The following is a 26,006-nucleotide window of genomic DNA, read 5'->3' on the forward strand; positions in this document are numbered from 1 at the left end:
TAACACTTTGTGCCGGGGTGGGGGGACTGAGTGTGACTGGAAAGCTGAAGGTAAAGAACTGCAGAGACAGCAAATGGATGAGGGGAGGGAGCTCTGGGGAGGAGAAGCAAAGCCCATGGTACATCTGAGAAGGTTCAGTTACAGCAGGGGTTGTTTCTTGGTGGCTCTGGTGGGGATCTTTTGTTGTGGAGCTTTGGACGTCACAGTGTGCTCATCACAGTGTTGGTGTTGAACAAGAATGGATATAGGATGAGAATTTAGGGTGAAGTAATACATTCTTATAGATGTTTACTCAAGAACCAGAGTGAGTTTGTGGTGCTTGGCAGGAGCTCTTGGTGCCAGACAGAGCAGTGGATGCTGTTGGTTACTTGTGTTTTAGAGCTACAGCAGCATTCCAGCCACAGAAGGGATGGATCCAGTCAAGGGGAGCTCCCCCTGGCACTGCGGAGCAGCAGCACAAGTGTCACCTTCCCAGCCCAGAGCCAGGAGTAGCAATAGATTTTTCATGTGCTTTTTTTCTACTGCAGAGGGCACAGAATTCCTTTTGGCTGCTCTGAGGGAAGAGACACCATTTTCTGCATCATTAAGCTGCTGCTGTTTTTGCTAAAGCTGTTCTTCCTCTTTAATGTACCAGGGAGAGAAATAACAGGGAAACACTGGCCTGAGGGAAGGGCACACTTGCTGGAAGGTGGGAGGGAAATGGAGAGGGGAAGATCTCTAATAGACTGTGGGAGTGATAATCCTGGCAATTGTAAACCAACTAAAACAGGGACATCATTTGATTTCCCTGCTCACTTTCATTTAAGTAGAACAGCCGAGTGCTGTTGCTGCACTAGAGCCTTTCAACAGCTGCTTCTCCCAGGAGTTCCTTCCAAGTTGGGTGCTAAGCACAAGGCTTCAGGATTTCAGATCAGCAGCAGATCTAGTTTCCATAACAACAAAAAGTCTGTTAGATCTGGAATAGCACTTTGGTCTCTCAGCAGCTGAAGTCATCCTGTGCTCTGTTTTTGCTCCAGGTGAAGGAGGAGCTGTTGCTTCTCAGAGCCCCTGAAGGTGTAGTACAACTGAGATGTGTCGTCTGGGAAAAGAAGTGCAAGACATTTCCAACCCTATGGCATATTGGGTGTTTCAGGTGGGACAGGAAGGATTAGCAGCTTTTGTTTTGCTTCTATCCCCAGTTTCCAAGCCTGGGATAGCAGGATGTCACTGCTGTCCCCTGAGCTGATCTCTCTGTCTCCCTGCCTGTCCCTCTTCTTGCTGCAGAGCAGGGACAGCCCTGAGCCCACAGAAGATGCTGAGACAGGAGGTCAGGCAGTTTGTTTATTGGCAAATAAGTGCTGAAACCCATGAGCCCCACAAACACAGGTGCTCAGTGCCCTGTTACATTGGAGTGGTCACAATACCATTGGGGAAAGTGCAAAAGATCAATAAACAAGCAAAGTTAGTTCTGACATACCCAGGGGAAGGTGGTGAACAGAGAGCTTGGTGCAGAGGAGTTTCTCTTCCAGCCAGCTTAAGTGGAAAACCAGAGACACAGCAGTGGAAGTCCTTTGGGTGAGCTCTAGCTAAAAGTTCTTTCCAGGATGAGCAGGCACACACACATCCCTCCAGGGCAGACTGGGCTGTGTGGGGGGGTGTATGGCCAAAACCAGCCCCTGCTGGTCACAGCAGGTGGGACTGTCCTTTTCTACACTGGGATGCACCAAGTCTGTTCACTGCTGAGATGGGAGGGGAAACATTCATTAAACCAGAGATTCAGGGTGAAAATAAAGTCAGGCTAAAACATGCCTGGACAGACACACTGAAAGAAAAGCCTGGACAGTAACACAGGGAGCAAAGCTGTAAAAAGGCTTGTAAACTTTGCAGTCCAAGAGCAGTTCCTTGGAGGAGAAATGCAAGCGAGATGATGGTCCCTTGCACTGAGGTTTGGGTCAGGCCCCGTGGTACCAGGCTGGTCTCCACAAGGAAATCTCCCAGGGACAGGTGTAGGGAGCAGCCAGCAGGCCCAGGATGGGGAGTGTGGGTCTAGACCAGCCCTGCACTCTGGTATCCCACAGCTGGATGGGGTTAACAGGCTCCTAAAGCTTCACTGCAGCTGCCTGGCCTTCCATGAGGGAGTGTGGGACAATTCCCTGCTGGAATGCTCAGTGGTTGGACTTGGGCAATTGTAGTGCTGGAGAAGGGAGAGGAGGGGAGAGGCCCACAGGCACTAACCCACAGCAGACACAGGGACATGTGACTGGGACTCTGGAGCAGCTGCTGAAGGACAAGACTAGGGCAGGGAAGGGGAAATTGAGGATCTTGTGCCATCAACACTGACCTCAAAGCAGCCTGCACTGGTAGATAACAAATTCAGTCTTGGGTGCCATCAGCCCTTTCCCAAAACCTCACCATCATGGTTTTACCACTTCTTTCCCACAATTCCCACATTAGCAATGGAGTGTCAACCCTGAAGAGAGCAATGGTCTCGGATGAAGAAATCCGCAAAAAGTGCCGGGAGATGAGGGGTATATTCTGCTTGTACATTCTTCCTGGAAACATTTAACTTAACAGTTCCAAGTAAGTGACAGGAACCTTCCCTTTCTGGTTGCCTCTTTCCCCTATGAGCCAGTCTGGATCCATGCCTGGCAGGCTGTACACAGTGATCATCTGGGGAGAGAAGACAGCATTAGACAGGACCTTCCTCTGCAGACAGAGCCAAGAAGTTCAGTCAGAGGGGGACTGAAAGAACAGCAATTCCTGCAGTTCATTTACCAGGCATCTGTGCCCTTTCCCTGGAGCTATTTGCAGCTTTAACACAAGATCTGTGGGAAGCTGCCCAGTGATGTCCCTGTTGCCTTTTCATTCTCCAAAGTGACTTAATGTAATTTTACATGTTGCTGTATCATCCCTTCTCACTACAGAAGTTCAATCCAGAGAACAGAAGAGTTTGCAACTTGCTGAATTTCCTTTTTTTCTCAGCATGACTAGGGTAGGCCTCCAGCCAGCAGCTTATCCCTTGGCTGTGGATAAGGCAGCTGTACTTGAGGGTCACAGTGAAGATACTGAATATGGGGGTATTTTATTTTGGATCCAGTTGGACTCCAACAGCAATCAAGGAGTTATTGGGGTGATGATAAATAGCAAATGGCCGTGAATACAACTCACTGCAACTGAGGGGATACTTGTGTGCAGGTAAACAGTCTGTTAGTGCCATAAAGCAGGTCTTAGGGGCAGGAAAAGTGATTAAGGCCTTGCTGGGCACACAATAGACTGCTGGGCACTTACAGGCAAATCCAACACTGGGAAAGCCACCAAACCAACCTCATCTGCAAGGAGAGCCAGCTCGGTGCTGTCGGCGGCTTCGTAGTCGTAGAGGACTCTGGCCCGCCGTGTCCCACTGGTCGGAGGCTTCACTTCGCTGGGGTTCAGCACACCCTCTGCCACTGTGTTGGGCACCCCAACCACTGTGGGCACTACTGGGATGGTGGGCACAGCAGGGAGTGTGGCAGCAGCGGCAGCAGCTGGAGGAGATGGAGCAGCTGCAGGAGACGTGGATTCGGCGTTGCCTACGAATGTGCCTGAAAATCTTCAGAGGGGAGGAAAAAGCAGAGCTCAGAGAGGCTCTAGGCTGAGGAACCACACAGAGCCCTTGCCTTCAGCAGTTACCCTGTAGGGATGATGCTCAGGAGTTCCAATGTCAGCTGTAACATCCACACTGCCCTTCACATGGGGAAACATGCTGTTCTCAGGTGCTGAGGCTGTGCAAGGGTGATATTTGTCTGCTTATTTTGACTCCAGTGCCCTGTTTCAGGACTGGCACCAAACTTGCAGGGGACCAGACTGAAGTGTGGCATGGCAGAGAGAGCTGGGCAGGTGCTGCTCTTGGCTCTGCAGCTGCTTGACTGAGTCCACTGCACTGTGTCCTTTCCCTGCTCTCTGGTTTGTGTTACCTGTTGTGCCTGCTCATTCTTCAGGAAAGGGATGGACATGGCTGCTGTTAAACTGGATGCCCCAGCTGGAGGCTCCCAGGCTTTGTGGGCTCTCAGGGAGACAGTACTGGGGCTCAGGTCCATTTATCTCAGGGGGTGCAGCTCTGGCCCTTTTGGCCTTTGAGGCAAGTTCTTGGAGACCCCAGAGTGGCTGAGGGGGACAGAGAGCCCTCAGAGCTCACCCTGGCCAACACAGTACTTACATTTCTCCTTTGGAGCTGCAGGCATGGAAGAGAACAGAACAGGAGCAGTGAGTGATCACAGAGAGGCAGCAGCCCCTCCTGGGCCAGGCCCTGGTGCTGGTGTGACAGTACCAGGCAGAACAACCCAGCCCAGCCCACGGAATGGGCAGTCAGTGGCACTGAATACAGAGCATGGAATTTGGAATTCATAACTGCAGCCAAGCATGCTCAGGCTCATTGCTTGGCAACAGGAATTTGACTCCCCTGTGATTTAACTAATTTAGAGGAAGAATGTTCCAACTCCCCTGGCCCTTCATGCTTTGGGAGGAATGTAGAAACCCCAGATGAATCCCGTGGCAATGCCAGCTCCAAATGCAGCACCACCAGGACTGATCACCACTCTAAACCCTGTCAGAGCTGGGAGGGGGCTTTATAACTACCTGAGGTTATGATGTTGGAGGGGAAGGAGGCCTGAGCTGGGGTACTGAGATCAATAACCCCCAGGGAAGTAAAAGCAGTCTCTTGTCATACCTGCCCAGTTGCTTCTGCAGGTCCAGCATGAATTGGTAGCACTGAGCATAATAGTTGGTCTGAGACTCCACAAACTCGTGGAGACAGCGAAGATGATTCACCTGGAGGGAAAAGGTCCATCAGCTTGACAGGGTTTGGTTGCCAGGCACAGAAACTCTCCCGCTGCAGCTGTTGCTACCCTCGAGGGAAGCAGACTCAGCACACCCAGGGGCCACCCCCAGCTCCAGTCAGAGAAAAAGGTTTCCCTGACCTGGAAGCACTTTGAGAACTGCAGAAGCCACAGTGGCACTGCCTGTGCACACTTCATTGTGGTCTTAGTTTGACAGTCTGGGTCTCATAAGGAGGTTGCTGTAGCATCCAAATTTACCACATCTTCTACCTCTACTCCCAGCGCAGGGCTCCATCATCCTCTTGGCATTCTTCTAGGAAGGAGTCAGAGTCCCTCTAGGCCCTGTCACCCCCCTGGTGCCCGGGAACACTCACGTGTGTGCTGCTGATCCCCTCCAGCAGGAGACGGGTCACCTCTGCCTGGCGGTCGAACTCTGTCTGTGTGAGCCTCAGCTCGTGCTCTGCCTGCAAACAGGGTGGGGGGCTCAGCCAGCACAAGGCAGAACCCCTGTTCAGCCTCTGCAACCCCCCACCCCTCCACCAACCCCCTTTTGGCTCCCAGACCTGGGTGCTGCAGCTTGGTGTGATCCACATGCACCTGTGACACTGAGCACCAGGCACAGACACCCTGGGTTGGGATCCCAGAGGCCTCGGGCTGTATTTCAGCTTGACTCCTTCCTGCTTGATCCTACCCTGGATCATTGCAGGTCATGAATGGCAGCTCAAGACCTGATGCATCAAGCTAGGAAGCTCCTGCTCCCACAAGGCTGGAACATGAAGACGGAGAGGCTTTGCTAATCCTGAGGCATGTGGAAAGCCAGTCCCATGCCAGCACTGGGCTTTTTATCCCCCTCTTTGTGTGCCTGCAGCCATACAAATGTGACAGCCTCCCTAAGCTTCTCTCTGGAAGTGCAGTGGTTTCCTTTTTATCACCACAGTACAAAGGCTGAGACATTTACCAGGTTGCTGCTGCTAATTAAGTCTCTGCAATGGAGATGTACATCCCAATCCAACTTCTACTCAAGGCTCTCCTTGGGAGCTACTTACTGGTTTTGAGCTGGGAGAACTGAACACCAGTGAACAGCAGGCAGCTCCACAGCAGGCACTGGGAATTCAGAGACAGACTGACACTGGAGACCCTCTCACCAGCCAGAACATCTCTCCCCCATCAGCAAACATTTACACTGGGGCAGTTGTGCAGTACCAGAACACCCAGGTGGATCCTGGCAGGGAGAAGAGCTTCAGAGGTGCCCTGGTGCCAGCTCTGCCCTCCTGCTGCCACATGGAAAGGGGTGCCAAACAGCCCCATGTGTTCTCTCCAGCCTGGTTCACTCCTTAACACCAGGCATAATGTTCTGGTTTCCTCTTGGGATGTGCTGACTGGTCACAGCAGTGTTGCCCACTCAGCTCCAGCTCACTGGGAAGGAGGACCCTTTTCCCTCCTCCAGGAGCCATCAGGGAGCTGCCTGCCTGGTCCCTTTTGCTGCTCTGGAGATGCCCTGATCATTCTGGCACAGGAGTGACATGTCTGGAATTGAGCCCAGAGGGCTGATCCAGCGAGGCTGACAGTCTCAGGGCAGAGGCCACATGGCTGGTGACCCCAGAGGACACCCAGTATTCCCAGCAGGACAAGCTGGAGGGGCTGCTGGGCCAGCACAGCTCTCATCTGGCACCAGTGTTACCAGTACCAGTGTGAAGCCAGGCTACAAAAAAGAAATGCTTTGTCTTTTAATCAGATTTGTCTATTTTAAGCTACAACTGATCTGTTTTCTTCCATCCCCTGTATGAGGGGATTATTTAAAGAAGGGGGAATGCAACAGGAAGCACCAGTGCACTGCCTTCAAAGCACCAAGAGATTCTTGCTCCAGTGGGCTGAGACTTCAGTGTTGAAGTTACTCAGAACCTGTGCCAGGCAGACCCAGCTCCACTGGCACTGCCTGGGATTGGCCTTTCCCTGCCAGCTCTGAGAAGCTGCAGGATGTAGTTTCCTATAAAGCCAGCACTGGATGGTGACCTGGCAGGTCCCTTCTAGTCTTATGCTTCTCCAAGACATGGAGAACTTTGATGTTTAGTGACATACTTTGGTCTATCCAAGCAGGACAGACCAAAGAGAGAGGATGGAAGAACAGATCCTTGCATGGTTATAGCTGAGTGCAGTCAGCTGGTTTATTTGAGGGACTGAGGGGTTTAAAGAACAGCGAAAGCTGGTTCAGGAACAGCCAGTCCACTCTGCAGGAACAGCTGCTCTCATGCACAGCAAGCAGGAATGTGCCATTCTGCCATTGCACTTCAGGCTTCAGGCCAGTGTCTGCTGGGGGTGTTCGAGGTGTGACAGCCACCAGGATCTCAGGTGGTGTCTCTGGAAGCTCTGGAGCATGCTGGAGCTCCACACAGAGCTCACCCTGCTCTCAGCCCACCAGCAGCTCCCATCCATCTTCATGGACAAGTCACACTCCCCTTGCAGGGCCCCAGACCTGCAATTTCCTCTATGGACCCACTCTGAAGGGTCAGTGCAGTTCACCCAGAGAGAATCAACACCACACCAGGCTCCAGCCCTCCCACCCTGCCCTCCTGACAGGGCTGTGCCCTCCAGCAGCTGGGGCTGTGCACAGGAACCTCTGTCATACATTCAGCTCTGCCTGGAGCTGCTGGCCAGGCCTGGGGGCTCCCAGAGGCACATGGAGAATGGGGCAGGCAGGGCCTTGGACACAGAGCAGAGCTGAGTCCCAGCTGGTGTGTCCCCTCCGCTCCTGCCACACACTCCTGGATTGCCTGGGAAGTCTCACACCAGGAACAGCCAACTGGCTCTTCCCAAGTGGACCCAGTCACGCTGAACCACACAGTGGGATCAGGACTGGGCTGCCAACAGCAGCACCCCCTGCCCCTGCCCTGCCCTGTGAGCAGGGAGGGCTCCACAGCCCCCCTGGCCCCCAACACCCCCAGCACACCCACGGGGTCTCAGCACAGTTTCAGCTGGTACTTACTTTTTCCACCTCGTCGCTCCAAAGCTGCAGGGGCCACAGAGCAACAGGAAAGGAGATCAGTGTTGGAGACGTTGAGAAGCACTTGGCATGACCAGTAGGCACAACAGGCCAACCCCAGGCACAGGCCAGCCCTTCACCCAGCAGCAGCTGCCACATCTGTGCCCCTTCTCATTCCTGCACCCTCGAGCTCAGTTTCACAATGGGAGAGCAAATCCCTGCACCAGTGCCAGCAGCACCCCAGCTCTTCTCCCTGCCAGGGCTGCTGCAGCCACTGCATTCCATGGGCTCCAGGAAGACATGGATTTACACCAGAGTCCCTTGCAGAGCAAGGGTCACTTCACTGAAGCTGCAGGGCTTGGTGCTGAAGGACAGCCCTTCTTTTAGGACTGTGAGGAGGCAAGGGAGGTGCTTGAGCCCATGCACAGGGCCTGGGAGCTGCCATGAGCTCAGGCCAGACAGAGCCTGGAGCTCCTCACCCACAGGTCCAGAGAGCTCAGATAAATGGGATAATCCAGCCAGCAAAGAGGAGGCAGTGGCTGGATGCTGCCTGTGAGCCCAGCACGACACCCCATGACTCCCTCCTACTCTCCTCAACCATGGGACACACTCAGGGCAGCTGCTGGTGGGATCTGGCCCCAGGACATGAAACAATGGACAACAGGAGTCACACACAGCAATGGGAAAGAGGAGGCAGAAAAACACATTGATCCTTTCCAGAGGTCCTCAGCTTGGCCTTTCCTCAGCAGACAATCATCACCTCAGTGCTGGCAACATGGAATCACCCTGGACTAATGGGGAGTCAGCAAGCAGCACCCCACACCAGTGGGGCCAGGGCCTCTGTGGAGCTCAGCTTCACCCCCACTGTCACCTCTGCAGGTCAGGGAAGGTCATCAGAGCAGGGCTGAGCCTGCTCTGGGGCCACCTGTGCTGGACATGGTGTCAGGGAGAGAAGAGGTCCTGCCTGGCCCCAGGCTGTCCCAGCTGAACCTTGGGGAGGTTTGCTCACCAGCTGTCCTCAGGTGGGCTGAGACAACTTCAGCAGCCAAAATAAGGAGCACCTGCAGGATCTGCCTGTGCTGGGGAAGGACTGAAGCAGCAAGATTTTGTGTCAGGCTCCTGGGATTGCTGCCCTGAAACTGCAGCTCAGCTTCTGCACCACGGTATGTGGCATCTCTTCTTATCTGAGCAGTTATTGGAGTGGTACCTGGGGGTTCTGGGCTGTCCCTGTTCAGTGCTCTGAGTGCTGAGCTGGGTGTTTTCCCTGGCCTTCAGGAGGATGTTTTGTTACTGCAAATCAGGAACTGGTTCAAGGAAGGCTTGGGCAATTTCAGCTACGTGTGGGGAAAGAAACCCCTTCCCCTTCTCAGTCTAAGAGCTCCTGCTGCAGAAGGAGGTGGTGGGAACATCCTGTAAGGGGCTGAGAAGCAGATTCTGAACTGCTTCTCTGCCAGCACCTCCTCATGTTTCTGGAGCAGGATTTGTTACTCTGGTCCCAAGTCTTCCTACTCAGATGTCTGTGGACAGTGTTTAAGGCATGTCAGGCCCATTTAAGCAGTGCAGCACCCACTGAATTTGTAGCCAGATTTCTGTTGGCCTTGCTGTGCCACCTCCAGCTCTGACCCTGCAGTGTCTGGGACAGTCCAGCTTTGCCCAGATCTATCCCTGGGCTAAGGCACTGTGTGACTGTATTTTGGACAGCTCAGGGAGCAGAACAGGCCATGACCTGCACTTGTCTTCCTCCACCCCAGCTCAAGCCAGAGGAACCATCTCTAAGGCACTCAATCTGTTTTTCTTGGAACCATTCCTAGGAATACAGCAGAGCAGGGTCTGAGAGAAAGGGATATTTGGGTTTACACAGCCCACATACACCTTCTTACACAAAAACAAAAGGTCAGTGTGGGAGAGAGGAGAAATGACTCCTCAGCCTCCAACTTAAAACAAGGGAGGTGCTTTTCTCTTGGATTTAATTCTATCTGAGCCCTCCTGTAATGGAAGGGCAAAAATTAAAAGCACTGTGTTATCCACCTCTCCAGAAACCAACAACAGGGATTTAGAATCCAAATCGAGGCCCTGCTGAGGGCATTTGGTGCAGGACAGAGCTGAGCTGTTTGCTCACCTGTAGGATGGAGCTGTTACCTGGGGCACAAACAATCCCTCCCTCCAGAAAGGGGCTGAGCTCCAGAGCAAGGGGAGCAGCAGCCACTGCTCACCACTGGCAGGGCACACTAAGGCTGAATTGGCACAAGAACTGGGGCCTGGAAGAAAAGCAGAGCAACAGGATGAAGAGCTCCTACCTTGCTGCAGTGCCTGACCCTTTGGGATGAGTGCTGGGATTAGAGAGCTCACTGCAAAGCAGCTCTGCCTGCACGGGGAGCAGCTTGGGCTCAGCCTGTGCTCTGCTAATCAGAGATGCAAACTGTTATCCAGCTCAGCCCTGCCAGTGCAGCTGGACTTCAGGTGGCCCTTCACCCACCAAACTGCAGCCTCTGGAACAGTTTTGGAAGTCACAAGGCCTGTCACTAGCCAGGCCAGCATGTTTCCTAAGGGCACTCCTGGTAGGAGGCCCTGCTGTGCAACCATCCAATGTGATTCAGGGCTTGAGGTTGGCACTGGTTGCTTTGGAGCCCTGCTTTACCTGCCCAGTGCCATCAGCACCAGCACAGCTCTGAGGAGGGAGCCCTGAACCAGGCAGAGATGTCCTGGGGTAGACATTTGTCAGCTAAAAACTTCCCCAAATCTATTTCTGCTGCTGTTACTGGATGTGGCAACTGCTCCCTAGAACAACTTTGCAATAGAGCAAGAGCAGATCCAGTTGCAGTTTGGTGAGGGCTGGATGTGCCCAATGGAGCATCTGGGCACTCCACAAGAGGCCAAGGCACATTGCCCAGACACTTGTCTTCAGGTCTGCTGTAGCCCTGGGGAATGGTCAGGATACCCTGGTCTATCCAGAGGCAGGGAAAGCCCAGTCTCTCTTCTCTGATTCTTCCTTAACTTAATTGCAGTCCATTACCCCACTGCCCTTGGAACAGACCTTCCCAAGGGAGAAGCCAGAGCCACAGGCTGGCTGTGAGCTGCTGCACTAGGGAGGGAGAGAACTGAGCAGTTTCTCCAGCATTACCAGTATCAGCTTCTTCCTCAGGACTTTCACCACTCAGCCTGTTATGGATGGAAATCGTTTCCTATGTGTTGTGCAGAGATGTTTCTGATCCCAGCATCACTCTCCAAGAAGGTCAGGACAGATCCCCCTGGGAACTAACACTGATGCTGTCAGCTCAGACACACCTTTTTCTCCAAATGGGATGAGTTTCCCATGAACCAAATCCAACTTGTTTCCATGATGATTTTTGTTTGCAAGAAGGCTGGGCTGCCCTTTTTTGTATCTCCAGATCCCACTCCCAGATCATTCTATTAACAGGCATCAGTGTTGTTCTGAATGCTAGTTAGGAAGCAAGATGAGCAGTTTTCAACATTTTAATGAGAAATGTGACATTGTGCAATGGGGAGCCATGAACACTCAGCAGGGAGAGCCAATTGCTTGGCCACAATCACTCAGTGCAACCGAGCAGAGATGCCACAGGCTGTTCCCCTGCCCTCGGCACATCTGGCCATGTAACAGCTGCCAACAGACAGGCCCCAGGATGGAGGGGGGAAAATGACCTCTATTTACAGAGCAGACAAGCCTGAAGTGTTACTGACACTGGTGGCAAAGAGGTTCCTCCACCTTTGCTTCTCGTGGCCAGCTGCAAACCCTCTGTCTCTGCCAGCACAGCACAGATCAGGCGTGTGGCGCTGCCAGAACCATCCAGAAAGTTCAGCCTTGGAGGTTTTTCCTTTTCAATTGCTCCACTAGCAATAAAAACCAGTCAGAAGATTCCCACTAGAAATGTGGAAGAGGATTGGCAGAGAAGCTGGTCTGGGAAGCAAAGGAAGCAGAAAAGGACCAGAGCCTGACCACGCACCCCCAAAGGGGTGATCTGAACCCCTGAGGCTGAGTCAGAGGGACCCTGGGCAGCCCCACGTCACATTAAAATGTTGAAAACAGCAGAGCACTAAGGTCTGAATTGAAGTCAGGTGGAGAGAGGGGCAGAAGGAGGTTGGAGAGGCAACACCCAGGAGGAGGCAGGAGGCAAATCTTACCGCTGAGGCGCTGGCGGAGAGCACGTAATTACGAGGTCTGGTTTCCTGAAAGTCAGGCACAGCCTGGGGGGGAATAGAGGGTCATGTACAAGCACCAGAGGAGGCAACAGGAGTCAGTGGGTGATGGCTGGCACAGGACACCAGAGGCTTTTGTCCTGCCTGTGCTGGGAGCTGAGCTCAGGCTCTCGAGGTGGCAGGAGGGAGGACTCCCCAGGTCTGAGCAGTGGTGTGTGGAAGGCAGGCTGGGGCAGGAGGTGGGGACTGGCTCTGCAGTCACACCTGCCACTGGAACAGCAGCTACTTGTGCTGTTAGAAACTGCCGGTGCTTACAGCTCATACACAGCCTGTTGGAGTGGGGATGGGACAGCACAATCCCAATGCAATTCCCACTCCCTTCCAGCCAGCAGGTTGCTCATGTTGTGTTGGCTCAGTCTGGGGGCCAGCACCTTCCTGCCAGCAGTCCTACAAGTGTCACTGCACAGGGCCTTGTCTTTAAAGAGAAATGTTTACCAGCACTGGAGCATCCTTTTCACAGTGCCTTTTAAAGAGACACATCTACTGTTCTTGCTCTCTCCAAGCCTCTGGGCACATTTCCTGCTGACAGACCCACCTCTGCCATTTCCAGGAAGGCTCTGGAAGGCTCAGCCAAACCACTTCTAGCCAAAGGCAGTGTGTGACTTTTCATCCCAGAGGTCAGAAGACTACCAAGCCACCTTCTCCATGGCTAAACCTCTGCCCTGGAGCAGAAAGACTTCAGCCCTCTGGAGGTTTTCCTCACTGGGATTGCAATGGATTCATCCACCCCCACACAGGTGAGGGCTCACTAACCACCACATAACATGGTTTCTATTCAGCTAAGCTAAGACTAGATCTCTGCCTGGGATGGCCTTTCCTGTGGCACCACCTGAGGAGAGAATCACACCAGGAACACTCAGGGCACCCACCTGGTCAGCCCTTCCTGCACAGTGGCTGCTGTGTGTGGCTGGCTCAGTCCTGCTGGATCCCAGCTGTGCCAGGAATCCTCTCAGATCCCACACTTCCTCTCCCAGGTTAATCTCTCTGCAGCCACCCAGATCCACTTACACACTCTGACCCAGTTTGCTGGGCCCTGCTGGAACGAGTGACCAGGGGGTGCAAGAGCAGCCAGGCAGGCCCACAAGAGATTGTTCTTTTTAATTTAATATACCATTTAAGAGTTTTGGGGATGGCTGGAGGAAGGAAAAAGGAGGAGCAATTCCTGTTACAAGTCAATCCTCTGAATACAGGCAGAAAAATGCACCAGGGAGGTTTGAGGTCAGCACAGCAACTCAGCTGGACTCCTCCCTGTGGGGAGAAGGGATGTTTCACAGGTATAGCTGCTTATGCTTTTTGTTTTTTGAAGATTAAGAGCAACTGAAGAAACCTCTCCTCCCATTCCCTGGTCTCCAGGGAGTCCCAAAACTAGTCACGGCACATGGGATGAAGGAGACAAGCTTCTCTTGTACTTCTGTGCATGGAGAAGTTGTATTTGCAAGCAGTGGTCAAAAGGGACCCACCTCCCTCCCCCTTCCACTCTTGTCAGAGCCTGGAGGCCACAACAGCACCACAACCAGATCATCCTGCCTATCATTGTCTCTGGGCTGCCCTTCTGGACAGGGATTGGCCACTCAATCCCAGCTCCTCCTTCCTGGAGCTGGAGGAGCCCAAAGGGGTCTTTAGGGGAGCCCCTGCCTCTGTTGAGCACTGCTTGCAGGAGCGTGGTTGGATCCCAGGGATGCTCCAGAGGGGCTGCAGGCAGCTGGCCATCCTTCTGGAGCACCTTCCCAGGCAGCCACAGCCCTAACCACGCTCAGAACATGCTGCAGGGCCTGTCCCAAGGGGACAGAGGAGATATGAATTTTGTTTTTAAAATGGGAAAGAGACAATGAGAGGTGTTAAAGGAAAAAAAAAATCACAGCACTGTTAGCACAGTCAATACTCACATCTCCCTCACACTGAGCAAATCACAAAGAAACAAAACAAAAAGGTTAGTAAACAAAACAGCATCAACAGGAAGGACAAAGCACAAAGTCAGTGGGAAATGCACAAGCCCAGACACTCCACCAGCAGCTCCCAGGTCTGGGCAGCAGCTCTCGAGGGTCATCACGACACAGAAGCTGTGGGAGCATGAACTGGCACCACAGAGGGGAAGAGCAACAACAAGGGAGGGGTGAGCTGGGGGAGAGGGGATACTGGGGGCAGTTCAGCTTGGATGGGGACAGGCACAGGGAGTGCTGCAGTCTAGGGCTGAGTTAGGGCAGAGGCAGCACCTCTCCCCAGTGCTGGGAGCTTCCACCTTGTCCTCTGGCAGTCAGCGAGGCACCCACAGCCCTGAGACCTCATCCTTAAGCTAAGATGGGTGAGAAATGGGTGCCCACAGCAGCAGCTGAGCTTGCTTTTGTGTGATCTGTGTTTCAGGCACTCTGCTGCTTTGAAACTTGGCTTGGGGAGAACACTCTGGAAAGCCTGGACTGGCTCTGCAGTCTGGGGCATCCCAGCAATTCCAGTTTTCCAGCTATGGGGAAGTCACTCACTCAAGGGTGTGAGTGCAGGTGAGAGGCCTTGGGGTCACTTCCTGTAGGAAGCAAGGTAAGGAGGGTGGAAAGGGAGGAACCACAGGGGGGATCTGAATTCCTGCTCTGATTTGAGCTTAAAGATAAAGCTAAAGATAATCCCCTGAGACTGAGGCACTGTTCCCTCCAGAATGGGAATTGGGGATCCCTGAATTTACCTTCAAAGCATCTGGGAGACCTGACTGATTAGAGGAGGCTTTTTTAAAAGGGCAGCTCCTACTTTTGGTCACAGCTTTCCTGTGTGGGCCTGAGCACTGTCAGAGCTGCTGCTGGAGGCTCCTGAGCTTGGCAGAGTTCCTCAGCTGGCAGGGATGTAGTTAGAGCTGGAGCAAAGGGAAAACATGTGGGAACTGGTTATCCAGGGAGCTGCAAGGCCAGAGGCCCAGCTGAGCAGATGGCTGGAAAACAGGCTCATAGGAGGGCTCCTAGGCTGGTATCCCAGTGCATCCCAGACTGACTGACAGGGATTCCTGCCCATTCTGACTAAATACATTTGCTAGTCGACCTCCTGGCCCCGAGCAAGAAGCAGAACTTGGGAAGTGCCAACAGTCAGAGCACTACAGGATGACAATCTGCTTCAACCAGGGAGCCCAGCATGGCCCAGGGTGGTGATTTCCCCAAAGTCAGAAGGCTCTGGAGAACGAGTGAGCAGAGAGGTTCAAGGAAGGACCTTGGTAGCCAGTCTGACCCTGGCCAGCCCTCCCAGGCTCCTGCAGCAATCCTGCCTGGGGAAGGCTGAGTTGGCAGAATTTTAACTACAGTCTGAGACTGATGCAGAGCCCCAAGAAGCTTTTTCCTCGTGCACCTCCCAGCTCAGCTCTCTCTTGCCTTGCTTTGAGACCCCCAGGGAAAGTCAGCAAGTCCTCAGAAGATGCAGCCTTTTAGTCAGTAGCACAAATCACTCAGCAAACCTGATTAGTCAGGAGGCAGGAGCCTGGGACAAGTACGAGTTTCTAGACTCTGGAAGCTCAAAACTATTTGTCTCAGCAGCTCTCCCAAGGGAGGAGATCTCAGGAACAGCCACATCTCTCCTGCTCCCAGTTCCCTTCCATACCAGATGAGGAATTCAACACATGCCTGTCAGAGGCAGGACATAGCAGGGCAACCTGATTTTTGACCATGTGAGCCAAGCCCTGGGGCCAGAGGGACAGAGAGGGCAATGAGGGGAAGAGTTACCGCTGCTTTTGCCTCGGCAGCCTTGGCCTTCTTCACCCTGGCCTTGCAGGCGTCCAGGTCCAGGCGGCGGTTCTGCAGGATCCTCCGCTCCTTCTGCAAGGGACACAACCTGGGTAAGAGCAGCTTGCCTGGGAGCAGGGCTGGGGAGGGAAGGGGATGTGGGATCATCTAGCAGTCCAATCTGTTTCCTTGTCCAAGAATGGCAGGGAGAAAGAAGCACCTGCTGTGTTCATATTGTTAGCAGGAGTTTTGGGCCTGGCTGCCAGGGATACAGGATGGGAAATGGGGCAGCCTGTGGGTGGGTGATGCCCAGTGGCTGCAGGAGTGGGGAAATGAGCTGCCTTCCTCATGCACATCAGCTGGCAATCCCTCCCTGCCAGAGAGGGGACCCCAAGCAGATCTAGGATTGGTATTCCCCTCTCTTTGAACTCTTTAAAGGGAGAGGTATGGAGTCATCCTTCCTCACAGGCAAAGAAAATGGGTTCTTCCAGCACTGTTTCCCTGCCCTCCTCGACTCCAGTGATGTGCCAACCCCTCTCTTCCCTGCTCCCACACTCACAGAGATGGTTCTCCAGTCCCCTTCCAGGAAGTTGCGCAGTGGGGTCAGGAAGTTGATGGAGGCAGAGCGGATGAATTCCCGTTCTGCTGCACCCAGGCGCCTCTGAGTCTCTCCAACTTTTATCAAGGTCTTTCCTGCAACAACAGGAACCTTCAGGTCCATGAGAAACCAGTGAATTCTCATTGGCTTCAGCCAAGTGCCCCAGAGCCACCAGGCTCTGGTGCTGGGGACACAGGCACAGTGTCCTTGCCTGGGTGAGGTGACCGTGCCCATCCCACACCAGCTCCAGCCCTGACCACGGTCTGCTCTTGGCCTGAGGCCTCTTCTCACTGCTCCCAGGGCAGCTTTGATCTTATCCATCTGCTGAGGCACTTGGGCCACTGAGGGCCTTTTACTGCTCCACCTGCTCACCCAGAACAGTCCTTCTTTGCCTCATAAAACAGAGCAGCAAATTAAAAAGCACCAGAGCAGAAAACATGAGTTGATTAGGCAGGGTTGGCTATAGATGCAGTTATAGCTTTTCTGCCTGTAACAGGATTCAATATTGAGCAACTATTGATCTGGAGAGCAGGAATAAAGCTCATGGCAGAGGCAACGACAGCTGGAAGCAAAGACTGTGTTTCTGTGCAGGTTTGCTGCTTAAAGGAGCCCAAAATCCCCCCAGGAAGAGACAACTGTTAGGATTTAAGACCAGAAAGATGTTCTGTGTGGTCAGGAAAGAGCCTGTTGAGGCTTGTAGTCAAGCACCAAACTTCTAAGTTTGTTTTCCTGTTGTCTTTTTGCTGGAGAAATATTTCCACCTTCCACTTGCACGATGCAGTTAAAGGAGGGCTCTCCTGCTCAGAGTCTGGAGAAACTCTGTGCAAAGAGATACCACCCTGGATTAAAAATATGCTCAAACTGCATAAATCTAAAGCTATTCACTGCAATTCCCTGTTCAGCTGGTTTAGAGAGCCACAGGAAGAGCCCAGAACAGTTTCTGTGTCCTGTGAGCAGTTCCATGAGCTCCCCTGGATCTGTGTCTTTATTTCTCCTCCAGCTCTGCCAGGCTTGAGGACTGCATTGGGAATGAGGAGACTCCTGTCCCTTTTCCCCTGAAGCAAGTAGGACTTGATTCCCTACTCCAGAAGGTCCATTTGCTTCCCTGCTAGAGACAACACTTCTCTGGCATCAGCTCTGACACCCCAAAACAGGCAGAGGGGCAGAAGGGCAGCCTTTTCACGGGCTGCCCACAGACCCCTTAACCCACAGCAGTGTTAGGGATACTCTCTTGGGAAGGGATGCATTGCTAGGACGACTCAATTATTCAGGCTGACTTACCATAAGGTGTCCCTGGCCCAAAGTCATTGGCTGCTTCTGTCATGTACTGTGCCAGCAGCTCCCCGTTGGTGACACGCGAAGGCACCTTCCGGTCGAGCTTCTCATAGAGAAATTCTTCTACTCTGGCACCTGGAATGAGGATACCATGGAGGCTGAAAGAGGGATCCTCAGGGGTGCACTGGACAGCAGGCACCAGTGCCAGGAGGAGATGTCCCTTCCCTGTCCCTCGGGAGCACTGCCAGGCTGTGGTCACAGCCAGTCACCCCCTGGGTGCACAGAGAAGGAAGGACAGGCCCTGCAAAGACATTCCTTCCGACCCCCACAAACTCAGTGCAACAGGGCTCTCTGCCAGAGGGCAGGTCTTTCAGCACTCAGCTGCAAGTGATGTTTGTCCTTCAAGCCTCAGGAGAAGCTGAACTTACTGGGGTTTGGCTGTAGCAGGACTTCAGTCTGACGCAAGATCTTCTCTGTCCAGTTCTTCGTGCAGTCTGCCCTGGCCAGGAGGTTTTCAAAGTGGGCATCGAGTTCAGTCTTCTCAGCCTGGCCCAGCTTTTCTTCAGTAAACTGCAGGAAGGAGGTAATCATTAAGCCTGTTCTTCTAAAGCAAACTTAGTGTGCTACAGAGCTAGTAAGGGACAGCAAAGCTTCTTCTGTCTTGTGTATTTACCTTAGAATAGAGCTAAAGAGCCTTCAAGGTGTTATTTGTTGTTTGCAGGCACCTTTCAGGTGAAGAGGGCGAGTTTTTGCCCAAGAGTAGAACAAGCATCAGGCTAAAAATAGAGTCTAGATCTGAGAGGTGTTCCAGAATAAGTAACTTTTAATAAGGCTGGTACAAAAATACTCTAGTTGTGAGGGATCTATTTAAATATTCACATGGCTTCCACTGCTTTGTGCAGGAGAGCAACAGACATCCCTCAGGTGAGGGAAGGTGTGATCTCCCCTCACCTCCTACTGAGCAACTCCATGTCCTGCAAACCCAAGAGGGTCAGGAAGGCCACCACCACCTCACAAGTCAGGAGGCTCACACTCAGGATTTAGATAAAACCCCTTTCAGCAGGTGACTCTTCCTCTAGGACACACTGAAGCAAGGAATTAAATACAACAGTGTTTAACTCCTCCCAGCACTCAGATTCACACTGGCAATGGACACTCCCTCCCTCTGCAATTCCATTTCAGTTTAAAATTAGCAGCAGGGAGAAGCAGAAGCTATGCAAGTCTCCAGTGTTTTCATACTGGGCAGTGACATCTGACAAGGTTTGTCAGTCTGGAGGTGCAGTGTCACAGGGCCTGGACAGCCCCCACTGCTTCACTGGGGGATTCCTGAGAGAAGAGCCCATTCCCTCTCATCTTATCCCATTCTCATTTCCCAATTTCCCACTTGCTCCTCTCAGTGAAGTTGTCCAGCTTCAGTGTACTTTTAAGCACAATTTCCTGCTCTTGACAGAACCAGCATCTTGTTGGATCATATAAAAGACTCTTTAGTCAGCTGTGCCACTTGGGATCCCTCTGAGGCTCCAGCTGTCCTTTAACCTTGTTGCTGGTCTCTGATGCCCCTGCTGAGTCAGATGCCAACAGATTAAAACCTGGCTAAACTCTTAGATGAAAATACAATTTAACCTACCACTTGTACCTTTTCTCTGCTTCCCTATTCCAGAGCTCAGCTCTAGATGGGCCAAGATGTCCTTTTCAAGGGGTCTTGGCCTGGTGTCTGATGCCTCTCCCAAAAGGCTTTCTGGCCAGTTCCTTTCCCACCCAGCACAAAGCTGGGAACAAGTGAGATCAGGAGGAGCCCAGAGCAGGGGCAAACGGCCCTTGGGAGTCCTGTTACCAGCCCTGCCTGCCACCAGATGCCTGAGATACACAAGCCCTGCAGGTGTGTTTACACAGTGACCTGCTTGGGCACCGTTCAAGCTACAGCCAGTGCAGTGCTTTGCCAGATGTGGGTGGTGACAGATCCCCAGCTGCGGGGACAGCCACATTCCCCCTGCACTGCCCTCCCTGTGCGACCAGGGATGGCTTCACTGCTCTCTGCTCTGCACCAGCAGCCCCTGGTCACTGGCACATCATTTATCTGGGTCTTGCCACGGCCCCTGGACACAGGTAAAAGCAGATTCAAGGTGAGAGGGTGTTTCTATTACTTTGTACCCGTGTCTGTGCTGGTGTTTGGGGGACACACCCGATGCGTGAGCGGCTGTCACTGCCTCCCCCGGTCACTGCTGGGAGCCCAGGGCTGTTTTCAGACTCTGCCAGGCTGGGCTGAGTCACTGCCATGCAGCAAACTGGGACTTCCCAGGTATTTGGCACTAATTCTCGAGTCATCTGTTTGAGAGCTTTCTCAGACAAGCCAAGAATCTTTGATACAAAACAGTCTCTCTCGCCCCCCTTTCCCAGACAGCATTTTGAGACCTCATCTCACTTTCAAGTCCAGCTTTTTCATGCAGTTTAGGCTCATCCTGCAGCAGCATCTGCCCCGGAGCTGTCAAGGCTAAACCCAGTTTCTTGTCAGCTTCTTACAGCAGTGCTGCAGCATCAGATCCCTCTGGAGCCCTCCAGCACCTCCACAGTGCCACTGCTGCTGTCCTGGACCACTCCAGCTCCAGGCTCCTTGGCTTTACTCACAAGCAGCATCTTTGGTATCACTGTCCTCTGAGGCTGTTTTGTGTAACCCACCCCTCACCAGCACAGGGGCCACAGCACTCAGAGACTCAATTCTCATCTCAAGGCAGGCTCTGAGGCTGTTTGTCCTGCAAGAAGGCTGAGGGCAGTACCAGGATCACTGCAAGCCTGGGGGCTATGCCAGAAGGGGAGGATGGGCAGGAACCTCAGTCACATCCTGTGGCTCCAAAGGGTCAGGCCACAAAACAATCTCTTATTCAGGCATTCTTTCAGTGTTGGGAAGCAGGGCATGAACATCAGGAAGCAGGTGCAAGGGCATGGCAGGCTGTGACTCCACTTACACTGAATTCCCTCGGTGTCTCCCTGACCCCTGCCCAGGAGGGCTGAGGGCAGCCCAGGCACAGCCTCGGGCAGTTGGCACCTCCCTGCAGGATCCTGCAGTGTGTGCTCTCCCTACAGCACACACCTCCCTCCTGCCCTGGGCACGGGGAGACACTGAGCCAGCTCAGCTTGAGCTCTAAGGGGACCTTTTAGATCAGAGAACCCACCTGGCTTCACAGCACCAGTGGGAGGGCAGGACCATCACTTGCAGGAGCAGCATAGTGAGAGTTCAGGGGAAACTTCTCCTGGAAGCACAGCCAGAGCAGGAGATGGCAGGTAAGTTACACTGACCTACCCTGTGAGCTGGTTCTTGTCTGGGGCAAGTGGAAATCTGAGCTTTTAGGTGGCAACAGGTCTCAGCTGCTGGTCCCCTCTCACCTGGCTGCCCAGTGAAATGCAGGATAGAAGAACAGCAGCTTATGAGATTTGGCTACTCAAGCACTTCAGGCAGAACTGCCCTCTAAAAGGTTTCTATTCCTAGGAATTTGTTTCCATAACAGAAATTTCATTGCACAGACACAAGATTTCACTGTGAGGCCAAGAGGTGCAGGAGAGCAGACGAGTTGATTGTACATTCATGGCTCCTGACTGTAAAAGACAGATTTAGAGTATTTTATATCTCTCTGCTCCTACACTAGAGACATTGCTGCCTTTTGCAGCAGACTGCCACAAATGGGAGTGTTATTTGGTTTTATCAAGTTGATTTACAGGCTTGGTGCAGATGCACTGAGAGAGAGGCAGGGCCAGCAGGGCACAGCAATTGCAATGCTGAGGAGAACCTTCAGCTCCTCCACCCTGCTGTGGCAGAACTACTCCCATTTGTTTTCTAGAACATGATGACTGGGTCAACAGCTCCTGCCCAAGATCTGCATCCTGGGATCACGTGGCAGGTGGCAGAGCTGAGGCTGCTGCCCTGCAGGAAACATCCCTGCACTGTCCCAGCCCAGCACGGGGAGCTGAGGGGGATTAATAATGCAGGGCAGCCTTTTGTCAGTGCCACTCTCACTGTCCAAGAAGAGGAGAGAGTCGTGCTGCATTCCAGGACATCAATAATTCAGCCAAAGGTTGGGTTTCCTCTGGGAGGCTTGGCTGGCCAGCAGGAATGAGCTGCATTATCGGGGCCTGTGTGGGCAAACAGGGTGACCCAGCAGGACAGCAGCACTTGGGCCAAGGCCCGAAAGGAGAAGGCAGTGCTGGACTGCAGGTAGGGCAGCTGCCCCAAGCATGCACAGCTTGGGGAAAATCTCCTTTCCCCAGGAGAGCTGGTAGACACATGTTTGGGGTGTCAGGAGGGTTAACAAGTGCTGCTGAGCTGGAGGGGTCCCTCTGTGCTGCAGGCACAACATCAAACAGGCTGAGCCTCCAGCCCTCTGTCTAAGGGCCATCAGGGTTAGGCTTTAAAATAACACGTTTCCTTTGCTGAAAGCATGAGCACCTTTCTCTGCCTGAAAGAGAAGGGAATAAAATCCCAGTGCTCCCACTGCCTTATGCCACCACCACAGCTGTATTGGACAACACTGCACCAGTTGACTTGTGTCTCTTCCAGGCTCCTGTGATTTTTTCCTTCCAGGCCTGTACACTGTGAGCTCAGACAGGCTGGCCCTTCTACCACTTGCAGGGTACCCATTTTTCCCAACTGGACATTACTTATAATTTTCCACCTTAAATTACAAAAATCAAACCAGGGCCAGGAGCCCTAAACCAAGAATAGTTTCTTGCACCTGCCAACAGATTTTGGCTGTTGGGTTTTCTAAAGCCTCCAAATAGCTCAGAATGCCCAGGCTAGAGGAACATTTGCTCTTTTGGTGATCAGAGGCACAACAGAAACCACCTCCCACTTTGTACAGGGTTGCAGTAGGAAATAAACCACAGACACTCAGCATCTAAAAACTACCTCAATTTCAACAACTCCGGAGCAAATACAGAGTATGCTCCAAGTATTTGATCACCAGGAGTCAGGAAAGCCAGGCTGGGAGCCAAGGGAAACTGTGCTAGAGGACAGAAGGAAGCCATTAACAGGACAGCTTGGTTAACTCATGAGCAAGGCATTTAGGAGAGGAAAAAAACACTGTGGTGGTGGGTTGACCTTGGCTGGATGTCAGGTGACCACCAAGCTGCTCTATCAACTCCCTCCTCAGCTGAACAGGGGGGTTCAAAACAAGATGGAAAAACCTCACAGGTCAAGATATAAGCAGTTTAATGAAGCAAAAGTTGTGTGTGTGGCAGCAAAGGAAACCAAAAGATTTTATTCTCTACTTCCCATCAGCAGGTGATGTCTGGCCACTTCCCAGGGCCTCAATACAAGTAGTGGTTACTCCAGAAGTCAAATGTACACAACAAATGTTCCCCTTCTCATTTCTCTTAGGTTTTATTGCTGAGCAGATGCCATATGGTCTGGAATATCCCTCTGGTGAGTTTGGGTCAGCTGTCCTGGCTGTGTCCCCTACCAGGATCTTGCCCCTTTCTTTACGTCACCTCCTGTTCTCTGAACTTTAAAGGTGTCAGCCCCAGTAAGGTCAGCAAGCAGAGGGTCTATTTTATTTATTGATGAAAAATGTGCATTTTATCAGCAGAGTTCAGGGCTTGGGGGAGTCTGCCAGTCTGCAGGAGCTCCAAGATAAAGTCAGCCTCCAGCTGCCACAGTAATGACATGAGCAGTGGGATAAGCACCCAAAAGCTGCACTCACACTTTCACCCACAGCCACTTCACATCAGAACTGACAAAAGACAGACACCTACAATTATTTCCAGACCTCCCTGAGAGAGCCTGGCTTGCAGTCTGTCTACAACAGACATCCAATGTGTCGCCATAGAGGTTCCTCTGCTGAGGTTTGGGATCAGACCCACCCACTGATAACTGGAAGGTGCAGCTGATCAAAGAGAAAGGCCCTTCTTCAGGGAAGATGAACCGTGACCTGTCTGAGGTCTGTCTGCACGTGCTGCCTCCCCTCTGAGGTTTTGATGGCTCCAACTGGTAGTTCAGGTGTCAATACAGAATATTTGCAGGTGAGATGCTGAATCCTACAAAAGCTCTATATCCCTGCAGCTGCCCAGAGTTCCAAGCTTGTTCCTCACTCCCAGGGTAGCAGAGCTGACCTTCTTACCACAGCTTGTACCATCTGCTTTGCTTTTCTGAAGAGTCCTTCTAACTGATGCCTGAGCTATGAAGAGGCTCTCCAGTGCATTTTTGAGGGTTTTTTTGTCATGAGGTGTGTCAAGCCTAGTCCAAAATCCTTCACCCAGCACCTACACTGGATTGTATTTGACTGGTTTCAAAGCAGGACTGCTCCTGCCCTGAGCCACCCCACAGGTGTTGTGCTGACCACGTTCTGCCTCATTTCCTGGCCACTGGGCCTTAATTCCAGCTGGAGTGGAGCTCCTGTGTGCTGGTCAGACAGCTCAGCAGACAGCAAGAGCTAATGCTGTCTGAGTGGTACAGCACATAATGGCCAGTCCATTTATCTCCCAGTCGCTGCAGTTCCAGTAAAACATGACTTTGTTAAATGCCTGGAGCTGGAGAAAGCATCTCCAATGCTACAGAAAACAGCTCTTTGTAGACAAGTGTCACTCCCATCCTAGAAGATCTGCAGTGCTAAAGAGTGTTACAAACCCAACCCCTGCTGCCCACACAGCCCTCAGCTGTCACTTGTGGCTCGTGGGGGAGACAGGGCAGAGCTCACCCACTCCAGGACTCCGTGGGGACACAAACAGGCCAAATTTCCCCAGCAATGACACTTCACAAAGTGGTTTTCAGCCTCAGTGATCCACTTCCTTCAGCATCCCCTCCTTGCACAAACATCTGCACGCTGTCCACAAGTAGCAGTGCTCATTTGGTTTCAAGAAAATTACTACTGCAATTAGGCACATGAATATTGATGTACGAGGCAGTGGAGTAGGTGTAGCAGGCAGAAGCCACGATTTATAAACGCCTCCTTGCTCTGGAATCACTGTGTGCAGACACTGTTCCCAGGCCTGGCTCCTTCCTACGCCTTGGAGCTAAAAAACACTTATCAGAGACTTACAATAAGGCTTCTAAACATCAGATTTCTTCACAGCATTTTTTTCTGCTACCAAGGTCATTTACATGAGAACAGCATCTTTAAGCTTCCCATCTGCTCCTTGCCTTGCACCTGTAGTTAATATCTGCCTTTTTCATAGCATATGACTCGCTGGCAGGGCTACAGGAGGTGATATCTGCTTACAGGAGACCAGTTCCCAATAGAGCCGGAATTACTCCAGGGCACAGAAGGTCTGGAATGAGGCAGCTCAGCTTTGTTTGTTTACCAGCCCCCACACAATGGGTAGAACAAGCAGCCCCGTCCCAGAGTCACCAGCTGGACTCCACCTTCCAGGCAGGATCCCAACCCATTCTGACCTGCCTCTCTCTCCTGCCCAACCAACCACCAATTTCCATTATTATGCCCAAGAGATGGGTACACTCAGCAGCCCCATCTCACCACTTGCTGCTCAGGGGTACCCAAATTTCTTCACAGGTCCAAGGGGAGCCACTATATCCACAAGCAGTTCCTGATGCCACGTTTGTGAATCACAGAATATGGGGTGGTCCTGGTGCCACAGCAGCCCACAGAGACCCGACCTGCTCGGTCTCAGCAGCTCCTTCCCATCCCTTCAACAGCACCGTGTCTGCCAAGGCCTGGGATCTCCTGCTCCTCCCGGGGGGCTGAAGTGCAGAGCAGCCCCAAGGCACCCCCACACACCTGCGCAGCGACAGGGACCATCCCACGGGATCGCAGAGTGGTTTGGGTTGGAAGGGGCCTCTGGAGATGCTCCAGTCCAACCCCCTGCCAGGACAGGGTCACCTGGAGCAGGTGACACAGGAGCGCATCCAGGCGGGTTTGGGATGTGCCCAAAGAGGGAGACTCCAGGCCCTCCCTGGTCAGCTGTTCCAGGACTCTGCCGCCCTTTCCCGGTGGGTTTGGGCAGGGTCAACACCAGCTGTGTGCTAGATTACAACCCTCGGGCACGCGTGTCCCCGTTCCCCTGGGACCCTGCCGGGATGATGCACCTGCGGGTGCCGCGCCGGGGGCTGAGCTCAGCCAGACGGGCCCGCCCACCCCCGATCCCCGCCTGGGCCTGCACCCGCGGGTGCCCTCCCGCGCCGCCGTTGCCATGGCGACCCGCCGCCTTCACCTGCATGGCTCTGGAGAAGAAGACCCCCGCGTCCGACGCCAGCTTCTTCACGTTGAACTCCATGGCGGCCGCAGAGCCGCCCCGGCCGAGCCGCGCCCCCGCTGTGTCCGTGCCCGCCGCGCCGCCGCCTTTTATAGCGCCTGGGCAGCGCCCGCCGCGCGCCTCTTAAAGGGGGCTGCGCGGAGTGCGGTGTGTCCCCCAACCTGCGAACGGCGCGGCCCGTTTAAGGGGGGAGCTGTCACCGCGCGCCAATCGGCGCTCGCGCCGCCGATTCCCTCATGCGCCCCCCGAGCCGGGCG

At 53.1% G+C, this 26,006-nt stretch overlaps 1 protein-coding gene across 5 annotated transcripts; it reads right to left on the reverse strand.

Moving 5' to 3' along the window:
* Nucleotides 1–1,307: 1,307 nt before the first annotated feature.
* SH3GLB2 (SH3 domain containing GRB2 like, endophilin B2) lies at nucleotides 1,308–26,000 on the reverse strand. Of its 5 annotated transcripts, XM_071574254.1 has the most exons (12): nucleotides 25,708–26,000; nucleotides 17,982–18,123; nucleotides 17,560–17,688; nucleotides 16,240–16,373; nucleotides 15,681–15,773; nucleotides 11,914–11,976; nucleotides 7,777–7,800; nucleotides 5,168–5,257; nucleotides 4,685–4,785; nucleotides 4,175–4,189; nucleotides 3,304–3,568; nucleotides 1,308–2,649 (listed from the first exon to the last, which is right to left on the reverse strand). In XM_071574254.1, exons 1-12 carry the CDS (start codon nucleotides 25,768–25,770, stop codon nucleotides 2,542–2,544), a joined length of 1,227 nt encoding a protein of 408 aa, XP_071430355.1. In that variant the 5' UTR covers nucleotides 25,771–26,000; the 3' UTR covers nucleotides 1,308–2,541. The 5 variants fall into 5 exon arrangements, with proteins under 5 accessions (XP_071430355.1, XP_071430357.1, XP_071430356.1 ...); XM_071574256.1 differs by lacking the exon at nucleotides 11,914–11,976; XM_071574255.1 differs by lacking the exon at nucleotides 4,175–4,189.
* Between the last annotated feature and the right edge of the window lie 6 nt (nucleotides 26,001–26,006).

This window comes from Pithys albifrons, chromosome 20 (assembly GCF_047495875.1).
Source record: "Pithys albifrons albifrons isolate INPA30051 chromosome 20, PitAlb_v1, whole genome shotgun sequence".
Lineage (NCBI taxonomy): Eukaryota > Metazoa > Chordata > Aves > Passeriformes > Thamnophilidae > Pithys > Pithys albifrons.